Genomic DNA, 23080 nt, shown 5'->3' with positions numbered 1-23080 from the left:
TACAAGTTCGCTTGCGCTTGCGGTAGTCCATCATCACCCATCCCTTCTACTAGCATTACGGAAACATCTGAGCAAACGTATACTGAAATATACTGTAAAAGTCTGAGAAGGAATACCTCCTTAAGGCATATAGCTAAACTATGCTTCTTCATGTGAGTTCTTGCTGTGTGTTTCGCACTAACAGCTTACCCAGAGGGTAAATGGACCCAACTTAAGGGACAATGTGATTAAAACTTGACTTTTATTGTAATTAATTAATATGATCTAACAGATAACGATTACAATAACTCAGGTGGTATTGCTGTGTAGCATTTCTTTGGGACTCATCTATGGGATATCACTGTCCTAAAGCTAATATATCTCCTACCTAGATTAATGGCTGCAGTCCACTAGCTAGGATAGCTTTTCTCAGGACAATTATAGATGTCAGCTGCAAGACCACTGGAGCTGATTAAGTTTCCTTCATAGCATTTCCGACATGTTTCGCCATGAGTGGCTTCATCAGGAGTGTGAGGGCTAGACCTCTCCTGTTGTATGTTTGACTCCTGTTGGACACAGCTCACTTAAAAGGAATCTTTCAGCAGGTGTAGGCTATGTAAGGCCGCTTTCACATTTGCGGTTGTGTCCGCAGCGTTTCTTCCGCAAATATCTGCATGCGTTGTGTATTCCTATCTTTAACATTATCGACGCATGCGTTTTTCTATGTTCGCGTTTTGCCGCGTTTGACGACGCATGCGTCGTCTAGCCGTCTGCGTCTTGGCGCGGAAATGCAACATGTAGTAATTTTTAGAGGCGTCAATTTGCCGCCTGGAAACGCATGCGGCTGATTGCGCAAGGTTTGCGCCCAAAAAACGCATTGTAGTCTATGTAAACGCATGCGTTTTCCAGTACATGCGTTTGCTTGCGTTTGCCGACGCATGCGTCTCAATTGAGAAAAACATGTCTAGACACTGATAAGCCACCCCCCACATAGAAGGTGATAAAGGGAGGAAGTGGACATTTGCAGGTCACTAGTCAGCAGACTGCCTTGCAGACGAGACGCCCCACAGCCCCTTGGATCAGCAAACAAGCCTCAGAACTATGTGAGTATATCCTATCCAAAGCATTTCTTTTCTATAATCTGTGTCTATGTGCCCTAATTTCTGTCATTCCTTTCTTTCTGCACACATCAGAATGTCTTCTGCTTCTGATGAGGAAACGCCTGGGCCTGCACAAGGGGAACATGTCAGCGAAGTGAGTATTCACCTCCTCAGATTGTATTCACTGTCACATCTACACATATGACAATGTATATTTTCCCTTTTTCAGACCACTTCTTCTACAGCGGAAGACACTGAGCAGGAGACTGGGCAGGAGCAGCGTAGTCACGGCCGGGCAACACGGCGGCATCGTGTAAGTATAGCTGGCTGAATGTGTATTGTATCCTCACTTTATAATTCTGGAATCTTCATTTCTTTCTACTTCTCTCTTTCTTTCCCTTTGGCTTCAGCACCAGTGTTTTTTTTTTATTTCAATATTCATGCCATTCCTCTGATTCTGTTTTCTGTCTTCCGTATGTGAATGCCTCCAATATTAATGTCCTTTTTGTTGTTAGGTTCCAGAGGAGGATGAGGACCTAATTGAGAATGAACACCTCATCTCCCTGGTTCACGAGCGAGTCGCATTGTGGGACACCAGGGATCCACTGCACGCCAACAATGTGACGATCCGGAGGCTTTGGAATGAGGTGGCCGCAGCGTTGTGGGATGGCTGGGCCAATGCCCCGGCTCGGGTCCGTTCTGCATTTGGTAAGTATCGCAATGCAGTGTGATGTAGTCAATACCTTGGCCATGCTCACACAACTGTGTATGATGTCAGAAAGTCATTACTTTTTCACAGCACATACAGTTGTGTGACCATGGTCAAAAGACCATTGTCCTAACTATTATGTTTTGTTTTGCCAACAGTGTCAAAAGTGAAAACACGTTGGAGATCGATGAAGGACCGCTTCAACAAGGACCTGCGCCAAGAGAGCCGGCTTCCAAGTGGTTCTGCAGCAAGGATACGCAAATACAAGTACCACCGCATCCTTGCGTTTTTGAGACCAGTCCTTGCACGAAGAACGTAAGTATATTGGTTAAAAAAGAAAAAAAAATGGTGTATAATGCAATTTGTTGTTGGTCATTATTTCCCATCAGTATTTGTAATCCGAAACCTTGATTGATTGATAGATGCAGCAGTGGGGTACGTGTTCTTTGAATACTTTCCCTCACATAGTTCCTCTCCAGGTTTTGGCATACCAATACTGATTTGAAATACTGATCAAATACTGAGAGTGTGATGGCAGCCTGCACAACAGATCTATACTCAGCAAGTTAGGTGTCAGAAATAATGAATTCAGGATGCCAATGGCTCATCAATTCATTTTTCCTGACACTTGTCCTGGTGAGTATACAGGTGGCTTGTATGTCCTCTGTCGTCAATTCGTATTTCCCATCAGTATTTGTAATCCGAAACCTTGATTGATTGATAGATGCAGCAGTGGGGTACGTGTTCTTTGAATACTTTCCCTCACATAGTTCCTCTCCAGGTTTTGGCTTACCAATACCTTGTATAGAGATATGGCTTGTATTGCCTCCATCGTCTCTTCATAGTTTACATCAGTTTTTGTAATCCCCAAGGACTGGTCGATGCATGCAGAAGTATAGCATGTTGTTTTATGAAACTTTTATTCCTACTGTTGAACTCCTGGCTTGAAAATTCTGATGTAAAATTCACTACAAATAGTAGTGTGACCTTTCCCTATCTGAATGTGTATCTAAACTGTTCAGTTATCTTTTTGTAAATGTTTTGTAATATATATATTTTTTTTTTCCACAGCACTTGGAGCTCCACTGTTGGCCCAGGTTCTGGAGCGGTCCTTCATCAGTCAGCCACGGACCCGTCCCAGCCATCCTCCAGCGCTGCAGCAAGTGGGCCTGCCACACAACCTGGAGACCAGGAAGCTGGTCCATCAGATGTTCCCCTTCCCCAGTCCTCTGCCTCTAGCCAATTTTTTATGGGCTCCTCCCGGCAGCGGCAGAGGGCCGCGGACAGGTCACTCATGCCCGAGTTTTTGCACTTGAGCTCGGTCTTCCATGAGGGACTCAAGGCGATGGGTGACCGACTGGATACTGCCATTCGTCATATGAGCACATGTATCCAGGAGGTAACCACAGCCCTTGCCCAAGTGAAAGCCGACCTCCAGAGGCCAGCACATCATTTTTTTAATCAGATAGAACAGGGCATGTCGGAACACCTTAGTCCTGAGCTCCAGATTACTATTATGCAGGCCTGCAATGCTGCTTACGTGCAGGCTATGCAGCAGAGTCGGTATTTTCAGCAGACAGTGGGGGCATTTCCAACAGTGCCCACACTGTCACGCTTTACATCAATGCCGACATCTGCTGCATACCACTGCACGGCCACCTCCATTCCAAACACTTCCGGACCGTATTATAGCACCACCACCATGCCCAGTGCAGTGGGTCAGCCCACCGCCACCACCATGACAACTGCTGCTCCTGCTTGGGCCTCCTCCACTGCCACCAGCATGCTGCCGCCGCCGGACCCTGCCCTGGTGTTTCCTGGCACCACCACTACCAGACTGCCGCCGCCGGACCCTGCCCTGGTGTTTCCTGGCACCACCACTACCAGACTGCCGCCGCCGGACCCTGCCCTGGTGTTTCCTGGCACCACCACTACCAGACTGCCGCCGCCGGACCCTGCCCTGGTGTTTCCTGGCACCACCACTACCAGACTGCCGCCGCCGGACCCTGCCCTGGCGTTCTCTGGCACCACCACTACCAGACTGCTGTTGCCGGACCCTGCCCTGGCGTTCTCTGGCACCACCACTACCAGACTGCCATTGCCGGACACTGCCCTGGCGTTCTCTGGCACCACCACTACCAGACTGCCATTGCCGGACCCTGCCCTGGCGTTTCCTGGCACCACCACCACCAGACTGCCGTTGACGGACCCTGCCCTGGCGTTTCCTGGCACCACCACCACCAGACTGCCGTTGACGGACCCTGCCCTGGCGTTCCCTGCCACCACGACAACGTGCCCGCGCAAAACAAGAAAGGGGAAAGGCAAAAAAAAACAAAAAACCATAGCTATCCCTCCCCCCTCACCTCCCAATGTGTCTGTAATGTCTGGTTTGTCTCACCCTTCCAGTGTGTCTCAACCCTCTCATGTGTCTAGCCCTATCCCTGAATATCCTGACCCCAGTAGTTTCATAGCGCCTTCTCCTGCCACCCCTATGTCGGCTACAGTAATAAGCCAGACCTCACTACTCAACACCCCACAATATCGGCACTCAACCCCAAGCAGGCGCAGTTAATTTTTTGGTTTGTGTGTGTTTAATAAACCTGTGTTTTTTGCCCCAATAAGGTTTGGTTAATTGTGTATTTCGCCACCGTCACCACACAGCCTGCGCCAATAACAAATTATGCGTCAAACACATTTTTGGGGGCCACCTCCAACCTCCAGTACCTACTTAGCAGAACACTGAAGCTTGGTGTGTTTGGTTGAGAGATATGAGGTTGCCCCCAAAAATAACACTTGTATTTTCTCCAAAAACAGTTCTTTCTGTTTACTCCGTGACTTTTGGTCGCACACAGAAGACAAAATGGTGGTAATACACAGCACAACTATACTCAACAGGTCCTTTCTTATCCGAAACATTATTTATGACCCCTGACCTGCTGATTTTAGAAATGCATTGTATTACCTCCATTTTATCTTATTGGTACATATACATATATTTCACACAAAGTGAAGGAACAATGTACATGGCATATCTATACTCACCCGGACAAGTGTCAGGAAAAATGAATTCAAGAGCAAATAGCATCATGAATTCATTAGTTCAGACACGTGACTTGATGACTATAGATCTCTGGTGTAGGCTGCCATCACACTGTCAGTATTCGCTCTGTATTTTACAGCACTATTTGTAAGCCTAAACCTGGAGTGGAACTATGTGAGGAAAAGTACATTAAACAGATATGCACCACTAAAAGCATTTAACTACCGCTCCTGGTTTAGGCTTACAAATACTGATGTTAAGTACTGGACAAATACTGCGACAATAACGGACATCGTCTATACAGTCTGCGGCAAAAAGCTAATGGTGAACCAAGATAGGACTCACGTCAACAACCTAAGCCCAAAAACCCAAAGTGGTTTGTTAAGGAAATAGATAGGAGACATGGTGAAGAAAGTAAAACACAATTATTTTATTTGAAAAAACATTAACATTCCAAACATAAATTTGCAGACCCGAAACCAGCAGTACATTTTACACCATATTGTCCTGCCATGGCACACGTCCAATGTCAGAATCAAAAAACGCTGCAAATTGGTCCCGCATGTGGCCTACTTCAACTGTTGACCGCAGCGGATGATGACGGTAATCAGGCAAAGGGTTGGCAACAGGTTCATCAAGTTCTATGGTGGGTCGCTCCTTAGCCAGAATGAAATTGTGGAGAACCACACAGGCTTTAACTACCTCATCCACTGTCTCCATTTTTAGATTTATTGCAGTTGCTAGAATGCGCCATTTGGACACCATAATCCCAAAGGCACACTCTACTGTTCTGCGTGCCCTGGTTAGTCTGTAGTTGTAGATCCGTTTTGTGCGGTTCAAGTCCCGACTTGAATAGGGCTTCAGGAGATTTTCACTCATCTGAAAGGCCTCATCCCCAACCATTACAAATGGCAGCGGTGGGCCTTGAGTGTAGGGGAGTGGTCGTGGCTGTGGGAAATTAAAATTTTTGCCATAAACACGTCGGCCCATATCAGAGGTTTTAAAAGTCTGTGAATCATTGCCACGGCCAAAAGCACCAATGTCCACAGCAATGAAGCGACAGTCCGCATCGGCTATTGCCATAAGAACTACAGAAAAATATTTTTTGTAGTTGAAGAACTGTGATCCCGTTCTGGCTGGTTTGGTAATCCGGATGTGCTTCCCATCCACCGCACCCAAACAGTTGGGAAAATCACAAACAGTCCAAAATTTGTCAGCAATTTCTTTCCACATGTCCTCCGTGGGTATGGGTATAAATTCCTCACGGAGAATGGTCCATAAAGCCCGGCAGGTTTCAAAAACAATTCCGGAGAGCGTGGAAATCCCAAGGCGGTACTGGAAATGAAGGGATGACAAGCTCTCTCCAGTTGCAAGAAATCTGTAGTAAGAATAAATAAATAAATTACAAAATAGGCAAAAAAACATCAGACCTGCAAAAAATTTTGGTTAGCTTTTGTTTAGAATTATTACGTACCTTAAGGTAACCAGGAGACGTTCCGCTGGTGGAATGGCTCTACGGAGCTGTGTGTCCTGTCTCCGGATGGCTCCTTGGACACGATCAAGCAAATCCCGGAAAGAGTCTTGTGACATCCTGGTATATTCTGGGAATTTTTCTGGGTTCTCATTGAGCTCGCCATACAGGGTGTGATATGTACCACGGCTCTCCCGCAGTTCTACAATGGGGTGTTGCCAAAACCGCCTACGCCTTGTCCTTCTCTGTCTTTCCCGGTTTCGGTGTTGCTCCCAAGCAAACGCACATGCCAGAAAAATCTTGATGCTCAGATCCAGTTTAAAGTAATAGCTATCCATGTGAAGATCCATCTTCTCACAGGACACAGGAGCAAAATCTGAAGATTTCAGCTGTCCTAGGGTCTATATATAGATTTCACATAATACACGCCCTCTGTAGTCCCATTGGCTGGTTCTTGCATCTAGAATTTTTCTCTGGTGAAATTTTGCGCCATGCGCACAAAAAACGCAAACGCATAGAAAACGCAAGCAAAAGCATGTAAACGCTGCGTTTTAATGACGCATGCGGTAACCGTAAGCGTTTTAAAAACGCTGCGTTTACACGCGTTTTCATGCGTTTTTCGTGTCCTTCCGTTTGCGGATTAAACGCTGCAGATTCAAACGCTAATGTGAAAGTAGCCTAACTCTGTTCTACAGCCAAATTGGTTTAAATTAATGTTATGATGCTGAAAACGAATATGATGCTCAAATTTGCTGATCGGCTCTAAGTTTCAAGACCCAGAGGAGGCTGCAATTACTTATGACACCTTACATGCAGTTTATAGAAACATTGCGTCTCTTTATTATTTCCTCCTCATCATTGCACTGTTAGGAGCTCATCTATTACATCATCTATTTAGTCTATGGAGCTTTCAGTCTTCTGTCATCTTAGGGCGACCGATCATAAAACACCTACTCAGCTCAGATGACGTAATCCTAATTACAGTTTCATCACTTACTGTAGAAATGCTCTCTGTGTAAGGTATACAGGATTAGGATGTCTTAGCTTGGTTCCTTAGCATATTGACATGCTTCTATATGTTTTTTTCAGATATGCCTTGTTTCTGATTGAACAAAAGCAGATAGTTTTTGCAACATTTGTGGAGAGGTCATTTTTTCATCTCAAAGGCGAAACTTGGCTACCATGATCAGGAAAGCCTATAACCTGTATTTTGGCAGCAGAATAGGAGATCAGGACAAGAGTTGGGCTCCACACATAGGCTGCAGTAGACTTCCATTACATCTCACCCAGTGGTTGCATGGGAAGAGGCAATCTATGCCTTGTGCAGTCCCAATGATCTGGAGAAAGTCAACCGATCACACTACCAACTGCTGTTTCTGCATGGTGCCCCCATTAGGAAAGCAATTTCAAAGAAGAAGTGGACTTTACAGTATCCAAACATTCCATCTGTACCACATGCAGAAGAACTGCTGGTTCCAAAAGCACCAGAAACATCTTTCTTTCATGACCCAGACTTTCTGTCAGCAACCTCATGAGAACCAGAACTTATAACACAAAGTCAACTAAACCATCTTTTTAGAGATTTGGATCTGCCCAAGAGTAAGGCTGAGCTCTTAGGTTCTGGTTACAGCAATGGAATCTCCTAGCGGGCAATGTTGGCATTTCGTTGTTCCTTAACCATGATAAAGATCTTGTCCAATACTTATTCATGAAGGTTGATATTGTGGCATGCAACAACATCAACAGTTTAATGGAAGTTCTGAAGTTAAGTCATAATTAGTGTTGAGCATTCCGATGCTGCAAGTATCGGGTATCGGCCGATACTTGCTGTATCGGAATTCCGATACCGGGATTCCGATACTCTTGTGGTATCGGGTATCGGGTATCGGAACAACATTAATGTTAAAATGTGTAAAATAGAGAATTAAAATAAAAAATATCGCTATACTCACCTGTCCGACGCAGCCGGGACCTCAGCGCAGGAACCGGCAGCGTTGTTTGTTTAAAATTCCCGCTTTTACATGGTTACGCGAAGTCCCGGCTTGTGATTGGTCAGGGCGGCCATGTTGCCGGGCCGCGGACCAATCACAGCAAGCCGTGACGAAAATACGTCACGGCTTGCTGTGATTGGTCCGCGTCCCGGCAACATGGCCGCCATTAACCAATCACAAGCCGTGACGTCACGGGAGGCTGGAAACGCGCTCATTTTAAAAAGGGCGCGTGTCCAGCCTCCCGTGACGTCACGGCTTGTGATTGGTTGCGTCGCGGTCAACCAATCACAAGCCGGGAGGCTGGACACGCGCCCATTTCAAAATGAGCGCGTCCAGCCTCCCGGCTTGTGATTGGTTGATCGCGGCGCAACCAATCACAAGCCGTGACGTCACGGGAGGCTGGACACGCGCCCATTTCAAAATGAGCGCGTCCAGCCTCCCGGCTTGTGATTGGTTGATCGCGGCGCAACCAATCACAAGCCGTGACGTCACGGGAGGCTGGACACGCGCCCATTTTAAAATGAGCGCGTGTCCAGCCTCCCGTGACGTCCCGGCTTGTGATTGGTCAGGGCGGCCATATTGCCGGGACGCGGACCAATCACAGCAAGCCGTGACGTAATTTCGTCACGGCTTGCTGTGATTGGTCCGCGTCCCGGCAACATGGCCGACCTGACCAATCACAAGCCGGGAATTCACGTAACCAAGTAATAGCGCGATTTTTAAACAAACAACGCTGCCGGTTCCCTCGCTGAAGTCCCGGCTGCGTCGGACAGGTGAGTATAGCGATATTTTTTATTTTAATTCTTTCTTTTACACATTTATATGGTTCCCAGGGCCTGAAGGAGAGTTTCCTCTCCTTCAGACCCTGGGAACCATCAGGGATACCGTCCGATACATGAGTCCCATTGACTTGTATTGGTATCGGGTATCGGTATCGGATTGGATTCCGATACTGTGACGGTATCGGCCGATACTTTCCGATACCGATACTTTCAAGTATCGGATGGTATCGCTCAACACTAGTCATAATCCAAAGGAATGGAGGCTCCTCATCGATTCGTCCAAAACAAACCTAAAAGCCGTCTTGCTGCATAATGACAATGTGCTGCTGTGATGACACAGCATTTATTCTTAATTATACCAAACATATAATTAGTAGGCTGGAGGACATGAGCTATTGTTCATGAGTCTGAATGCTGACTCTTGTAGGTAATTGAATTGATGTTTGCGAATTGTTGAATGGCCTGCTGTTTACCTTTTATATCAGCTCCAACAGTTTATTGTGTTGCTATCTCTGGAGGGCAGGGATACATGGTAATTGAACAATCGATGTTTGCTAAAATGTTAATTACTCATTGTATAAGTACATTTCACTTGTTGATCTGCAAACAGTGAAGGACAAACTAGCAGATTGATTGAATACTCAAACAATGAGAGTTAACCTCATCTCAACTTCCCCCTTACCTGTGAATGATGGCTTGAAGGACAGTTGTGAACTATACAAGGGGGATCTGCCTCTATTCCCAGAGAGACTTGACAGAACAACAGCCAGGCACCATAGCCCCAGCCAGAGGAATATATATATATATATATATATATATATATATATATATATATATATATATATATATATATATATATATATAATCCACTGCTCATCACTGATTCCATGGAGATGTTTGGGGCACCTAGGTTGGGACAATCAGGTCATCCGGCCACAAACCTCAATGAACTGTCAGCTTCCTAAGCTTGCTGCTTCCTCCTTTCGGTGGGTGCCCATCAAAAGCAAGGTAACACTAGTTGGGGTAGTAGGACCTGGAAGATGCAACTTCTCCAATCCCAATGAGCCAGCAAAAGGGTGAGACTTTGTAATTTGCACTATCTTGCATATTTGCTGGGACTGTACTATATGTAATTGTCTGCTGGAGGGAAAGTGTGGTCTTTCTAAAGACAGCCAGACCAGCAGATGAGAGCACCCACTGACCCCTGTGTCTCCACAGCTACCTTAAACTCCAGTTGATTATGCCGTCCACATGAAAGAAACCTATGAACCTATAACAACATGACACAGCTGTTGAGGTGCCTGAACTATGACCAACATTTGTTGTCCTTCTGTGGTGACTTTGCAGGGGGGGGTGGGCTATGCTTCATGTACCTGCCATCCCGGTACCATTATGTTATGGTTATATCCACTTGTGTACAAGATATTGTATAATAAATAGATAATGTTGTTCTTTGATATGTCACGTAAAAATGCTAGAGATTGGTACTGTTAGGCTGGTTTCACACTTGCGTTTTTATCTGCATGCGTTTTTAAAAAAAACGCATGTGTGAAAAACGCATGTAAACGCGGTAAAACGCATGCGTTTTTTAGACGCATGCGTTTTCATAGAAAAACACAAGAAAACACAAGAAAACACAAGAAAAAACAAGAAAACCCTAACCCTACCGCTGAAATACGTGGCACTGAAATACATGGCACTGAAATACGTGCAACTGAAATACGTGGCACTTAAATACGTGGCACTGAAATACGTGATACATGGCACTGAAATACGTGATACGTGGCACTTAAATATGTGGCACTTAAATACGTGGCACTGAAATACGTGATACGTGGCACTTAAATACGTGGCACTATGACTGTCAGAAAATGTTCATTAAACGGTTAGGGGTGAGGTTAGGGGTAGAGTTAGGGTTAGGGTTTGGATCCCTTTATCACCTTGATGGTGGTGGGTGGCTTTTCAGTGTGTTTTCTGTTTTTTTTCTAAAAAAAACGCATGTGTTTTTAACGCAAACAAACGCATGTGCTTAAAAACGCATGCGTTTACATAGACAGCAATGCATTTTTTGCCGCGAAAAAACGCATGCGTTTTTTCGCGGCAAAAAAAACGCGCAAGAAAATGCTACAGGTTGCATTTTTCAAAAAAAGGACCCCTGCAGAAAAAAAACGCATGCATTTGAAAACGCGACCAAAAAAATGCATGCGTTTTCAATGTTAAATATAGGGAACAAAACGCATGCGTTTTTTGTGCAAAAAACGCTGCAGACAAAAACGCAAGTGTGAAACCATCCTTACACGAACATGTGCATTACCTCTATTCCCCATTGGTCCTGCTACACAAATCAGTGTATTACCACTTTGTAAACTGTATATATCTGTAATTGATTTACTGTTGTACTCACTATGATAGGGTAAGTGTAGTTAGTTACTATTGTGGCCACTAGATGGGGGCACTATATTATGTGTAGTATAATTGGTGACATAGTGTAAGTAAATGGTTAACTGTAGGAGTGGCTGCTGTGTGGTAAGCTAGGAACATTCCCTTAGGTAGTCAGAAGGGCCTAGGCGCCCAAAACCGTCCACATGGGCACTAAGCCCAGGACACCGCAGCAGTCACGCAACATTTGAAAGGAGAACCCAGCCATTGAGAGTCCTATAGGGACAGAAGGACAGTGTACAGAAGCAGAGTCACAGCAGCTTGGAGTGGAGGAAAGGAAGTGGTCCAGGAAAGTACAGGGCGCAGATGGTTCAAGATGTGGCAGATCATTGCATGGGCAGATGCTCTCAGATACGGGGAGAAACGAATGAGCAAAACCCCAGAAATAGTGAGTCTGGACAAGGAGAATGCTGCGGTACTGCCTAAGGCGTTATTACCCCATAATGTACTGAAGGACTTGGAACTGAGTACAGGGAAGATGCAGGATGTGTACTCTATGGAGCCTGATGTTATTGCGGATTCTGACAAGAATGTGCTGCAAAGTGTATTGAGTAAAGTTCTTTGTTTGGCATTTGAACCGGACTGTGTCTTATTTCTTGTGAAGTTGATTACAGAAAGTCCCCACCACCGCAGAGGAGTTCCTGATGGTGTGGTGAGAAGACACAGGTATGCTGATAGAAGATTGTTATTTATCTGTGAGAGGAGCCCAGGACACAAAGGCCCCGGAGTCCTCGGCCATGACTACGATCCTGGCCGAACCTTACAACTTAAAGGTGGTTGTCCTCTTACTTGGTCCCCAGGGTGGATACACAAGGTACTGCTGTTTTCTGTATGAGTGGGATAGTCGTGTAAGAAAATCACTACAATAAAAGAGACTAGGACAGTCACTTCAACATTCACGTCAGTCAGGGAAAAAAAGGTCCGGCATCCAGCACTTGTCGACCCACATAAGATCTTATTGCCACCATTGCATCCAGTTGGGCAGCTTTATGTGTACACTGTACATTGAAAGGAAGCTGACAATCAGTAGTGTGGGTGTGGTCAGACTAAAAGGCATGCAACACCTAGTCCGCTAGTGATAATCCCCTGCTGATAAAACATTGATTGTATTGAAACAGCAACACACAGCCCGGTAAGTGACACGTCACTGAAATCAGGGTCTCATCCCCTACATCATGCTGCTGACAGATTCCCTTTAAGTGCCCTTTGATTTATCTCATATACTAAGCTCTGCTATATCACATGGTTACGTTAAGAGTAACCTTCGTTTTATTTATGTGTGCTATAAATCAACAGCACACATGAAAATAAAAAAAACTTAGCATTATATATTACTAGATAAATGCACTTTTTTTCCTCCTGGACTGATCCCCTCCATCTTACCTTCTTACTAAACTGATATAAATTTTTGTTATCTCCAATCCCTCTCATCTTTGGTCCATCTACGAACATTGTTACGCCAGCAATTATGTTGACTTTTCAGAATAAGTTTGTCCTGTCTGCTTATATGAGAAATAACACTATTTTTGCTCACTATATGACTTTTATTGATGTTGTTTTTTTCACCTCTGCAGGCTTCATCTACACATTTTGTTGTCTCTGAGCTAGTGGGTGGAGAATAACGGATATGATCTCCCATACATTGCACACACATACATGAGAGAGTCATGCTCTCCTATCTCCATGTAGCACATGCTCAGAAGTAGCAGCAGCATGGAGGAAATTATACAGTAGTCCTGAGCAATGTAGCTGTGAATCCAGCTCTACAGTAAAATAAATCACTTCCTAGAAAGCTTCAGCACAGTTCTATGTGTGACTCTGATTCTATATCTAATTTACTGCTGTCACTGAGCTAGTAGGTGCAGACACGCAGCTATGATATCTCCCATTCACTGCAAAAACAAACATGAGAAATTCCTGCTTTCCTGTCTCTATGTAGCACATGCTCAGAAGTAGCAGCAGCATGGAGGAAATTATACAGTAGTACTGAGCAGTGTAGCTGTGGGTCTAGCTCTAGAGTAAAATAAATCACTTCCTGCAAAGCTTCAGCACAGTTCTATGCGTGACTTTGATTCTATATCTAATTTACTGCTGTCACTAACCTAGTAGGTGCAGACAAGTAGCTGTGATATCTCCCATTCACTGCAAAAACAGACATGAGGGATTCCTGCTTTCCTGTATCTATGTAGCACATGAACAGTAGCAGCATGGAAGATATTATATAGTAGTACTGAGCAGTGTAGCTGTAAATCCAGCTCTAAAGTGTGATAAATCACTTCCTAGAAAGCTGTAGCACAGTCGTATATGTGACTTTGCTTCTATCTTTAATTTTCTGTTGGCTCAGAGCTAGAAGGTGGAAACTAGCTGCTATGATCTCTCCCATAAACAGCACACATAAACATAAGGGATTTCTTCTCCACTGTCTTTTAGTGACTCATGCTCAGGAGCAGCAGGGACATCATACAGCAGTACTGTAACGAGAAAGCGTTGTGACCGTCTATTAATATTTCTCGCTCTCTCTCTGCTCCTTCGCCTCCTCTTTTTTGGATAAATTTGATAAAAAGCAGCTGTAATCTGATCCCTCAGTAAGCTGTCAGTCAATATTGTTCAGGCAAAGACGAATGTAGCAGTTTTTTCAGAGTGAACGATGATATTCAAAAGGCAGGGGGAAGGAAGAAGTGGCTCATAAGTGTTGAAAGAAACATATTTTTCTGGTGAGCTATATTGGAACGTTTTGTTATATTCACTAATGCTAATTAGTTGCAACGACAGTGAACATTTGACCACTGTACCAGCACCTAAATTTGAGTAAATCAAACCAATAGTAAAGTATTGGGAAAGACGTATTTGATATAAGTGAAATTGCGCCATCCGCATAAGAATCAGGCTGCTACATGGTTAGGTTAAGGTCATTAACAGGTTAAAATATAGCAGATTTTTTTTTTTTTTACATTTCATGACTTGATTTCAGCTGTTTTGATGCAAGCGACGGTAAATTGAGACATAAAACCTGGATAAATAATACTTCCATCTAGTTTTTCAACACAATGAAATTGTCAGTCTGCGTGTTATTTGTTACTTACCGCGAGCCGCTCTTTACTCCTCCCGTGAATTCCGAGACAAAATGAACACCTGCGCTCAGTAAAATCTTCATACATTTGCCAAGCAGCAAATTACAGTGTTTACAGTCGTAAAACAGAAACGTCTGTGAGTGATCACTTATCACACCGTACATCAAAGTATACATAGAGCAATCTACAATTTTCCACTGCCGATTGTGCTCGAGCAGCGGCCTGATGCTTCCTGCAGACGTTGGGAAGGATCAATAGAATTTAACATTTCAAATGATCTGCTGCTATGATGTGTAATAAGCAGAAAACATTAATACAGGAAAGCCGTGCCAATATTGTATCCGACGGACCGCAGCCAGCTGCAAAACTCATCAACTGCTTTACGCCCACGTGAAAACACCAGGGAGAGGCTCCAAAAGGGAAAAACCAGGCACTACTCCGAGAGTTGTTTCTGCAGGGAGACAACTGAGGAAAGAAAAGTAGCCCTGTGCTTCCTGCTTAAATTTTTCTTCCTACCGGTTACACCTAGGATGTACTATGATGGAAGATGACTGGTCAAGATGTCGTTCTTCAGCTTGAGATGAGTACACTAAAAAAGGAGAGCAAGATTGGAGAAGGAAGGAAATGGACATGAATAGAAAAAGAGAGGGATGAAAGAGGGAAGGAAATGGACAGGAATAGAAAAAGAGAGGGATGAAAGAAGGAAGGAAATGGACATGAATAGAAAAGGAGAGGGATGGAAGAAGGAAGGAATTGGACATGAAAAGAGAGGGATGGAAGAAGGAAGGAAATGGACATGATTAGAAAAGGAGAGGCATGGAAGAAGGAAGGAAATGGATATGAAAAGAAAAGGAGAAGGGTGGAAAAAGGAAGGAAGGAAATGGACATGAAAAGGAGATGGATGGAAGAAGGAAGGAAATGGATATGAAAAGCAGAGGGATGGAAGAACGAAGGAAATTGACGTGAAAAGGAGAGGAATGGAAGAAGAAAGGAAATGGACATGAAAAGGAGATGGATGGAAGAAGGAAGAAAATGGGTATGAAAAGAAAAGGAGAAGGATGGAAGTAGGAAGGAAATGGGTATGGAAAGAAAAGGAGAGGTATGAAAGAAGGAAGGAAGGTAATGGACATGAAAAGTAAAGGAGAAGGGTGGAAGAAGGAAGGAAATGGACATTAACAGAACAGGAGATGGATGGAAGAAGGAAGGAAGGAAATGGACATGAAAAGAACAGGAGATGGATGGATGAAGGAAGGAAGGAAATGGACATGAAAAGAAAAGGGAGGGAGGAAGGAAGGAAGGAAGGAAGGAAGGAAGGAAGGAAGGAAGGAAGGAAGGAAGGATTGGGAAATAGTAAAAGAAAAGGAAAGCACAAAGGTAATAAAGAAGGGAAAGGAAGGAAAATGGAACTGAAAGCAAACTTATACATTGAAAGAAAGGAATGAAGAAATGATGGAAATACATTTGAAGTAGGGAGAAAAGAAGATAAAAGCACAGTAGCTCCGTGCTTTCTGCTTAAATTCTTTATCCTCTACTTCCTCCCAGTTACACCTAAGATGAACTATGATGGAAATGATGGGTCAAGATGTTGTCCTTCAGCTTGAGATAACAACACCAAAAAACAGATAGAGATTGGGGAAGGAAGGAGACATGAAAAGAAAAGGCGAGGGATGGAAGAAGGAAAGAAATGGACATGAAAAGGAGAGGGATGGAAGGAAGGAAATGGACATGAAAAGAAAAGGAAAGGGATAGAAGAAGGAAGGAAGAAAATGGACATGAAAAGAAAAGAAGGGGGCATGTAGGAAGGAAGGAAATGGACATTAAAAGGACAGGAGAGGGAGAAAAAAATAAAGAAAGGATGGAAAAATTGGAAATTATCTAGTGGATAATCATAAATAATAAAATAAAGATATAGACTTTAATTAAAAATTAATGGAAATGGAGGAAATAAGATAGAAAGGTGGGAAGATGAAATAAGGACTCATATTAACGAAGGAGGGAAAGGAAAGAAAAGGAGGGGAAGGTAAAGAAAAAAGAAAACAAAAAGAAGAAAACGTTAAAAGGAAGGAATGAAGAATGGGAGGAAAGAAACATGAGCAGATAGAAAAGAAAATGAAAATATAGAAAGAAAGGTAAGAATTTGAAACAATCCACTAATTCATTACACATATTGAAAAGAAAAAATAAACAAAGAAAAGATTGAAGGAAATAGAGGGAAATAAGATAGAAAGGAGGAGTAGAAGGAAGGAAGAAAGAGAAGAGAATAAAGAAAATGAAGTAATAATAGAAATAATCTAGAGAAACATGATAAGAAATGCCTATGGATGACATGCATTTCTCAGTTTACATGAGACCTCAGAAGTCCCTTATATTTACAGCTTCACTTCACATCCTTTAAGTTGAAGTTTATCATTAGCTATTTCTTCATTTCTGTTCTATCCTTTCCCAAATAATTGGATGTTTTTGTAGAATATGAGATCATTTAGAAACATATCTGAGGACTGTACGTGCAGATATCAAGTGGGTACTTAGAGCTTACGACTATTAGGCGATATTACCACCAGGTCACCACAAACGGAAAAAAAAAAGAAGAGTGGAGCTGCCCATATGTTGAGTAAGAATCCCATTACTTGCCACCTCTATTGGTGTAAAGGATTGTTTTCTTAAGTCGTTGGCGCCCAGTGATGCCATTACTGCGCTTCTCCCACGCCCATCCACTAGAACACGCATTTAGCAGGTCGCCCTATAGATACTTGTGCTATCCCTCTCTTCTATGCCCATTCCACTGTCTTATTACTAAATTGAACTCTTCTGATTGATACACCGGCACATTCCAAACTACTTATTACTTGTGACAGAAAGCTTTTACTTTGCAATTGTCTGTGTATTTACGGCAATTTTTATGAAGTCAGCTTTAAAAGGCCATTCTCTCCATGAATCATAAACTCAAGTCTCGCTTGCCTTACATGCACAGTTAAACATCTGCTCTTCACACTGTAAACCCTAATTATATATTTGTTCCACCGGTGAAAGAGTTCGTTAACTTAGAGGCAAAAAGACTTAACACGTTAGTGGCCAAGTGTCTTTTCGACCAGAATGACAAAGCCGTATCTCAAGTTTTTACAAATTTTTTTAGGTGCTGAAGACACATGACCGAGGTTGTCCTACGAGAATCTACTCAGTCTTATCGTAATACTGTAAGGGACTCATGGACCAAGGTGATCTATCATGACCCCAGGCACCAGTGACATGGATTCCTCTGAGTGTGTGATACTATTCACCTTAAATCTTTCCATCTCTGGTTGAAGACCCTCAGATGACTCAGGAACCCCAGATATGATGCATTAACATGGAAGGAACGAGTCAATTTAATACGAATAATGTGATATTTCCTGTTGGAACTGGTGAAACATACAGTATGTGATCTGGTGATGGAAACTGTTAATGTGTGATTGGTGAGAATGTGGTGCAGAAGTGGAGATTTTTAAGAGAGGGCTGTGAGACTGTGAACGATTGAGTGGAGTCTTAATGGGGCCTCAAAAATTTTGCCAGTATGGTGCCCCAAATTTCCTAGTGGCAGCCATGTACTGGGCAAATGTATGACTAAACACAATTGTTTTTGCTTACCTTTAGCTGATAACTTTTGGACTTGTTTGACCAAAAAGTGGTGGAAACCTCACAACCAGCAGTTGACAGGATTGGATCTCTATCCTCTTCGGAACACCAGCACAGACACAGAGTTGGGATGGTGACCTAGGACACCATTAAAGTAGGTACAATTTATGGACAAAACTAAAACTATTAATTCCTTCCCAATGTAGCCATTTTTGTTTTACTCATTTTAAGTTTTTTCATCCCTGCCTTTGCCTTCCAAGAGCCAAACCTTTTATAATTTCAGCCCAACATATTCATATTAAATCTTGTCGTTCACAGGATGAATCGTATTTTTTCACATTAAAGAGAATCTGCCAGCAGAATTTCACACCTCAAAGAATTTATAGTTATGGCCGAAAGTGTTGGTACCCTGAAATAGTTCCAGGAGATGAAGTATTTCTCCCAGAAAAGTTTGCAATTACACATGGTTAGAGATTAGCAAATTTGCTAGATTTTGTCCCCGAATCTGATTTTGACTTATTCGAGCCATATTCGAACACTATTCGGGCCTAATGTTACATATTCGGTAATTTCTACTCCCATTGACTCTAATAATGTTAGGCTGTGATCAACGAATATTGCAAAAACAAATTCACTCATCTTTACACATGGTTTGTTATATGTATGGGAGCAATACAGAAAAACAGAAGAAAAAAAGGCAAATTGGACATAATTTCAAACAAAACCCAAAAATTGAGCCGGGCAAATTTGTTTGCACCTTTGTTGTGGGTAAACAACTTTGATTCAAGGATGTGATGCTTGTTGAGACTAAACTGTGGCAAATAACAGGTGTGAGCAATATAAAAATAACACTTGAAGCCAGATCAAAAAGTCTACAACCCATGGCACTGTAGCTCATCTCCTTGACGTGGATTGCAGAAAACAAAGGATGAAAAGTTGCAACGCAGGATAGTCCAAATGGTGTGTAATGCAGATACCTGGATACAACGAAAAGAGACCACGAGGCGGAAACAGTCAGGGGTTGATATATTGGTATTTTTATACAACAATAACTTTTAAACAATTAGGGTTAGTTGGTCTGCAATTTAACAGTATAGGGGATCACAACAGGTTACGAATAAGCAAGAAAGTCTCTCACTACTTAACATTAGTGGTGTCCCCAGTCTTGGGACTCACACGTGAGTTCTCACTTGAAGCTCTGGCCCTAGTGGGGGTTTTCCCGCTAGGTCACAAGTCTCTTCCTGATGTAGTCTATTAATGCCGGGTGAGCCTACCACACACCAACCAGCCCCCTCCCAACCTGCAATCCTATTCCCAGCCGACCCCGGTACCGTAGGTGATAGTTGGAAGTGACTGCCCTGCTCACTCGCACTGCTCCTCCTCTTTCGTAGGCGTGCCTCTCCTGTTGTAGTCGCCGCATGGTTCTTCTCAGCTTGACCATCGGCAGAAGTCTCTCAGGCTCAGGGCCTCAGCTCTTTACAACCGTAGTCTTACCTTGGAGGCTTGACCAGAGCAGGGCGCAGATTCCGGCTTTGACCGGCATAAGCCATACTCGGGGATATCTTCCAGGGGATCCGGACCTTGCCAGGTGGTGACCATCACCTGGGTAGCACAGACTCCCCGCTGAGGCCTGTCTTGCTGGTCTCAGCATTGTCTCTGGAGCAGGTCTGCCCTGCTCTCTTCCCTGACTCCAAATCTCCTCCTGTTTGGGGGCACAGGGCTTTTATATCAGGGAAGTCTTTACTGAGGGTCATCTAATTCAACACAGCACACAAGGTCCCAAGGGCGGACTGGGACTGAAATTCAGCCCTGGCATTTGAAATCACACAGGCCCATGCTGTCACTGGGATATATTACTAATATTAACCTGCCTGAAGAAAAGCAAGATTTTCTAAAAGATCAATACTTCTAATAATGCCAATAATATTGCTATATAAGATTAAATAACCATAATATCAAAATAATAAGATTGCAATAATACAAATACCAACAAACCACAATAAAATATTGATAATACTGCCATACTGATCGTTAAAGAAGTTGAGGTTAAAGTCTATATAACATCAGACTTCTGAATCCTCATAGCGCACACCGTGAGGATTCTTTGGTGCCGGCATTGGGTGCAGCTCATCAAGAGAATGCCAAGAGTGTGCAAAGCAGTCATCAAAGCAAAAGGTGGCTACTTTGAAGAGCCTAGACTATAAGACATATTTTCAATTGTTTCACACTTTTTTGTTAAGTGTATAATTCCACATGTGTTAATTCATAGTTTTGATGCCTTCAGTGTGAATTTACAATTTCCATAGTCATGAAAATACAGAAAAATCTTTAAATGAGAAGGTGTGTCCAAACTTTTGGTCTGTACTGTATATGGGGGCAAAAAAATGTATACCTGTAGTAATGGTAATGAACCAATTCACAATGTAAAATACATGTCCACCTATATATATATGTATAAGATAGAACTTTATGCAGTAGTCATGGAATGACCATCAGACGTTTAAAGACAGGAAATTCCTTTCCTAATCAGATTGTGCACTACTCATGCTTGCAACAGTGTAACACTAAATAGAAGGAATAAGTATAATACCTGAGATGGCCGTGTGATAATCCCCTGGTGTCCCTCCGCCTCGACGCGCGTTTCTCTGTGCTTCTTCAGGAGACATCATTACCATTAATACAGGTATACTTTTTTTTGTGTGTAAATATGTCATGTACCCTATGCCTTACCTGACTATGCTATTTAGCACATTCATTATTGTTTGGCCTTGTTTTTGTGTTTCCCTATGACACATTGGTCCCTCTTTCATTGAACTCAGCACGTTTTTTCTATTGTCTTCAATTTCATTTTTTTTATGCACTGGTTTTAATAGTTACATCAATAAAATTACTATTTTTTAAGCACTATTCTTTTGGGATCATTATTCACTTTTAGTCACCATTGCAGGGATATATTGTTATCTGAGCAGGTCTGTTGATATTTTGTTTTCATGGTGTCATTATTTGTATGCTGCCGGAGCTTTAAGTCCTATATGTTGGTCAGTACTGATGACATCACGTGCACTTGATTAATTGCTGTTTTACATGTTGCACTATATTTTGCACTTTTGGTCCAGCTGGACAATATTTGTCTATGGTTTTATTAGCTTCTTTTGATTTAAAGTTAAGTTTTATCTTCCACTAATTGCTTCCTTACAATTTTTCCTAGTGGTCTACAATCTAACTCATTGCTTATTGCCTAATGGTAGACCACTCTTGCCAGCGATTCAGCTGCCTCGGATGACATTACGTTGACAAAGTGGTGGATTCTTTTCCGCTCTGCTCTGTCAACAGGGCAGGACTTCCGATGTCATTCTGATTGACAACAGGATTCCTGCTGCCTAACTGTCCTGCCTCGTTAGCAGTGTGACGTGGATAAGAATCCACTGCTCTGTCAATGTGACATCAGCAGAGGCAGCTGAATCTCCGACAGGAGGGGTCTATGACCGCTCTATGTCAGGGAAGAATTCTGCCAGGCACAACAAGCAGGTAAATAACAACTACCTGCCTGTTAGTGCTTAGGCAAATTTTTTTCATACATACCATACATATCATACAAATCATACATATCGGTTTCCCTTTATCAATAATATTTAAATTCCATTAGGGCATCTGCCAAATGATGGAAATTTTATTAAAATTAAACAGCGCCCACTATAGTTAAGTCAAAATAGTTTCATATGGGGAAGAGTGAATCTTCATTTCTCTTTAGCAACGGGGACAGGCTTTGGCAGCAGAAGCCGACTCCTGCCTCCTGTCACCGGCTTGCTGCTCCGCTGGCACCGGGGGCCACCATAGCAGATGCGTGGTGTGAAGCTAATAGTGACACGCCACTAGCTGGGTGCCCCTGGAGCAGTGGGGGGCCCTAGGAAGCTGCTGGCCCTGTATACCAGCAGTTGTCAGTGCCTGGGCCCACCAGAAAATCCTCCAGTTCTCCGGTGGGCCAGTCTGACCCTGCATCTGGTAGAGAAGAACTTGTGTGGAGGCTTGAGAATTTGGTGTCTGTTTGCGCATAAACGTGCCATGGTCATGATTGGGTCCTTATTGATTAGTTTGTGGCTGTCCTGAAAGCTTATGTCAGGTAGAACTTTCCGGTATATTATCAGATAGCACTAGGCCCAATGTTCTACCATGGGGCAGTGCAGATCTGCTGTATTTTTCTCATACTAATTCGGCATGAGAAAAAAAATTGCAGCAATGCCAACTGGCCACCTTCTGATGGGCACCATCAAGAATGTTCGTGAAGTGACCAGATAAAGTCCATTCTCATCCTTCACCTTGGTTCAGCTGGACGTGGCTCTTCTTTAGTACATCATGTCCACAAAGGAGTCACAAAAGGTTTTTTTTTTAACTAAGCAGATATTCTATTTCTTGTTCAAATTGTTTTTATTGAAAATGTTCTAATTATTTTACAAAATGGAGTTAAACAATATGAAGGAAAAGAAAAGGAAAAATATGGAGATACAAGGGAAAATAAAGGAAAATGGGAGAAGGAACTATCGCAAAGCAATAACAGTTATTCTATCTCTGATACTTGTACCAAAAGATATTAACATCAAGGGTAAGACAATGGAATTATCCTTTCTTGCACAGTATCTCACCATTTTGATAATGAAACTATCAGATATTATGTAAGCTAGCAATGTTCCTGATCAGGGCTGCCAAAAGGAATTTCAGGGCCCATACTGGCAACATTTTCGGGCTCCCTTGAGACTCCATCCAGACTCCATCCCAGTTCTGCCTCCACCCAAGACCTGCCTACACCCCTCGAAGTTTCCACAGTCCCACCGCCCCACTCTTGGAAAAACTCTTCTGCCCCGTCCTCACCAATCACATAGTAACAGTTC

General features: G+C 43.1%; 1 protein-coding gene across 1 annotated transcript; it reads left to right on the top strand.

Annotated features, from left to right (window-relative positions):
• Window positions 1-1836: 1836 nt before the first annotated feature.
• On the top strand, window positions 1837-7409 carry LOC143793462 (uncharacterized). The gene is made up of 3 exons (XM_077280457.1): window positions 1837-2103; window positions 2860-3751; window positions 7389-7409. The coding sequence occupies exons 1-3, from the start codon at window positions 1976-1978 to the stop codon at window positions 7407-7409; spliced, it is 1041 nt and encodes a 346-aa protein (XP_077136572.1). The 5' UTR covers window positions 1837-1975.
• Window positions 7410-23080: the final 15671 nt, after the last annotated feature.

The sequence above is a fragment of the Ranitomeya variabilis genome, chromosome 1, assembly GCF_051348905.1.
Source record: "Ranitomeya variabilis isolate aRanVar5 chromosome 1, aRanVar5.hap1, whole genome shotgun sequence".
In the NCBI taxonomy this organism is placed as follows: domain Eukaryota; kingdom Metazoa; phylum Chordata; class Amphibia; order Anura; family Dendrobatidae; genus Ranitomeya; species Ranitomeya variabilis.
This window is presented reverse-complemented; position numbering and strand designations above follow the sequence as displayed.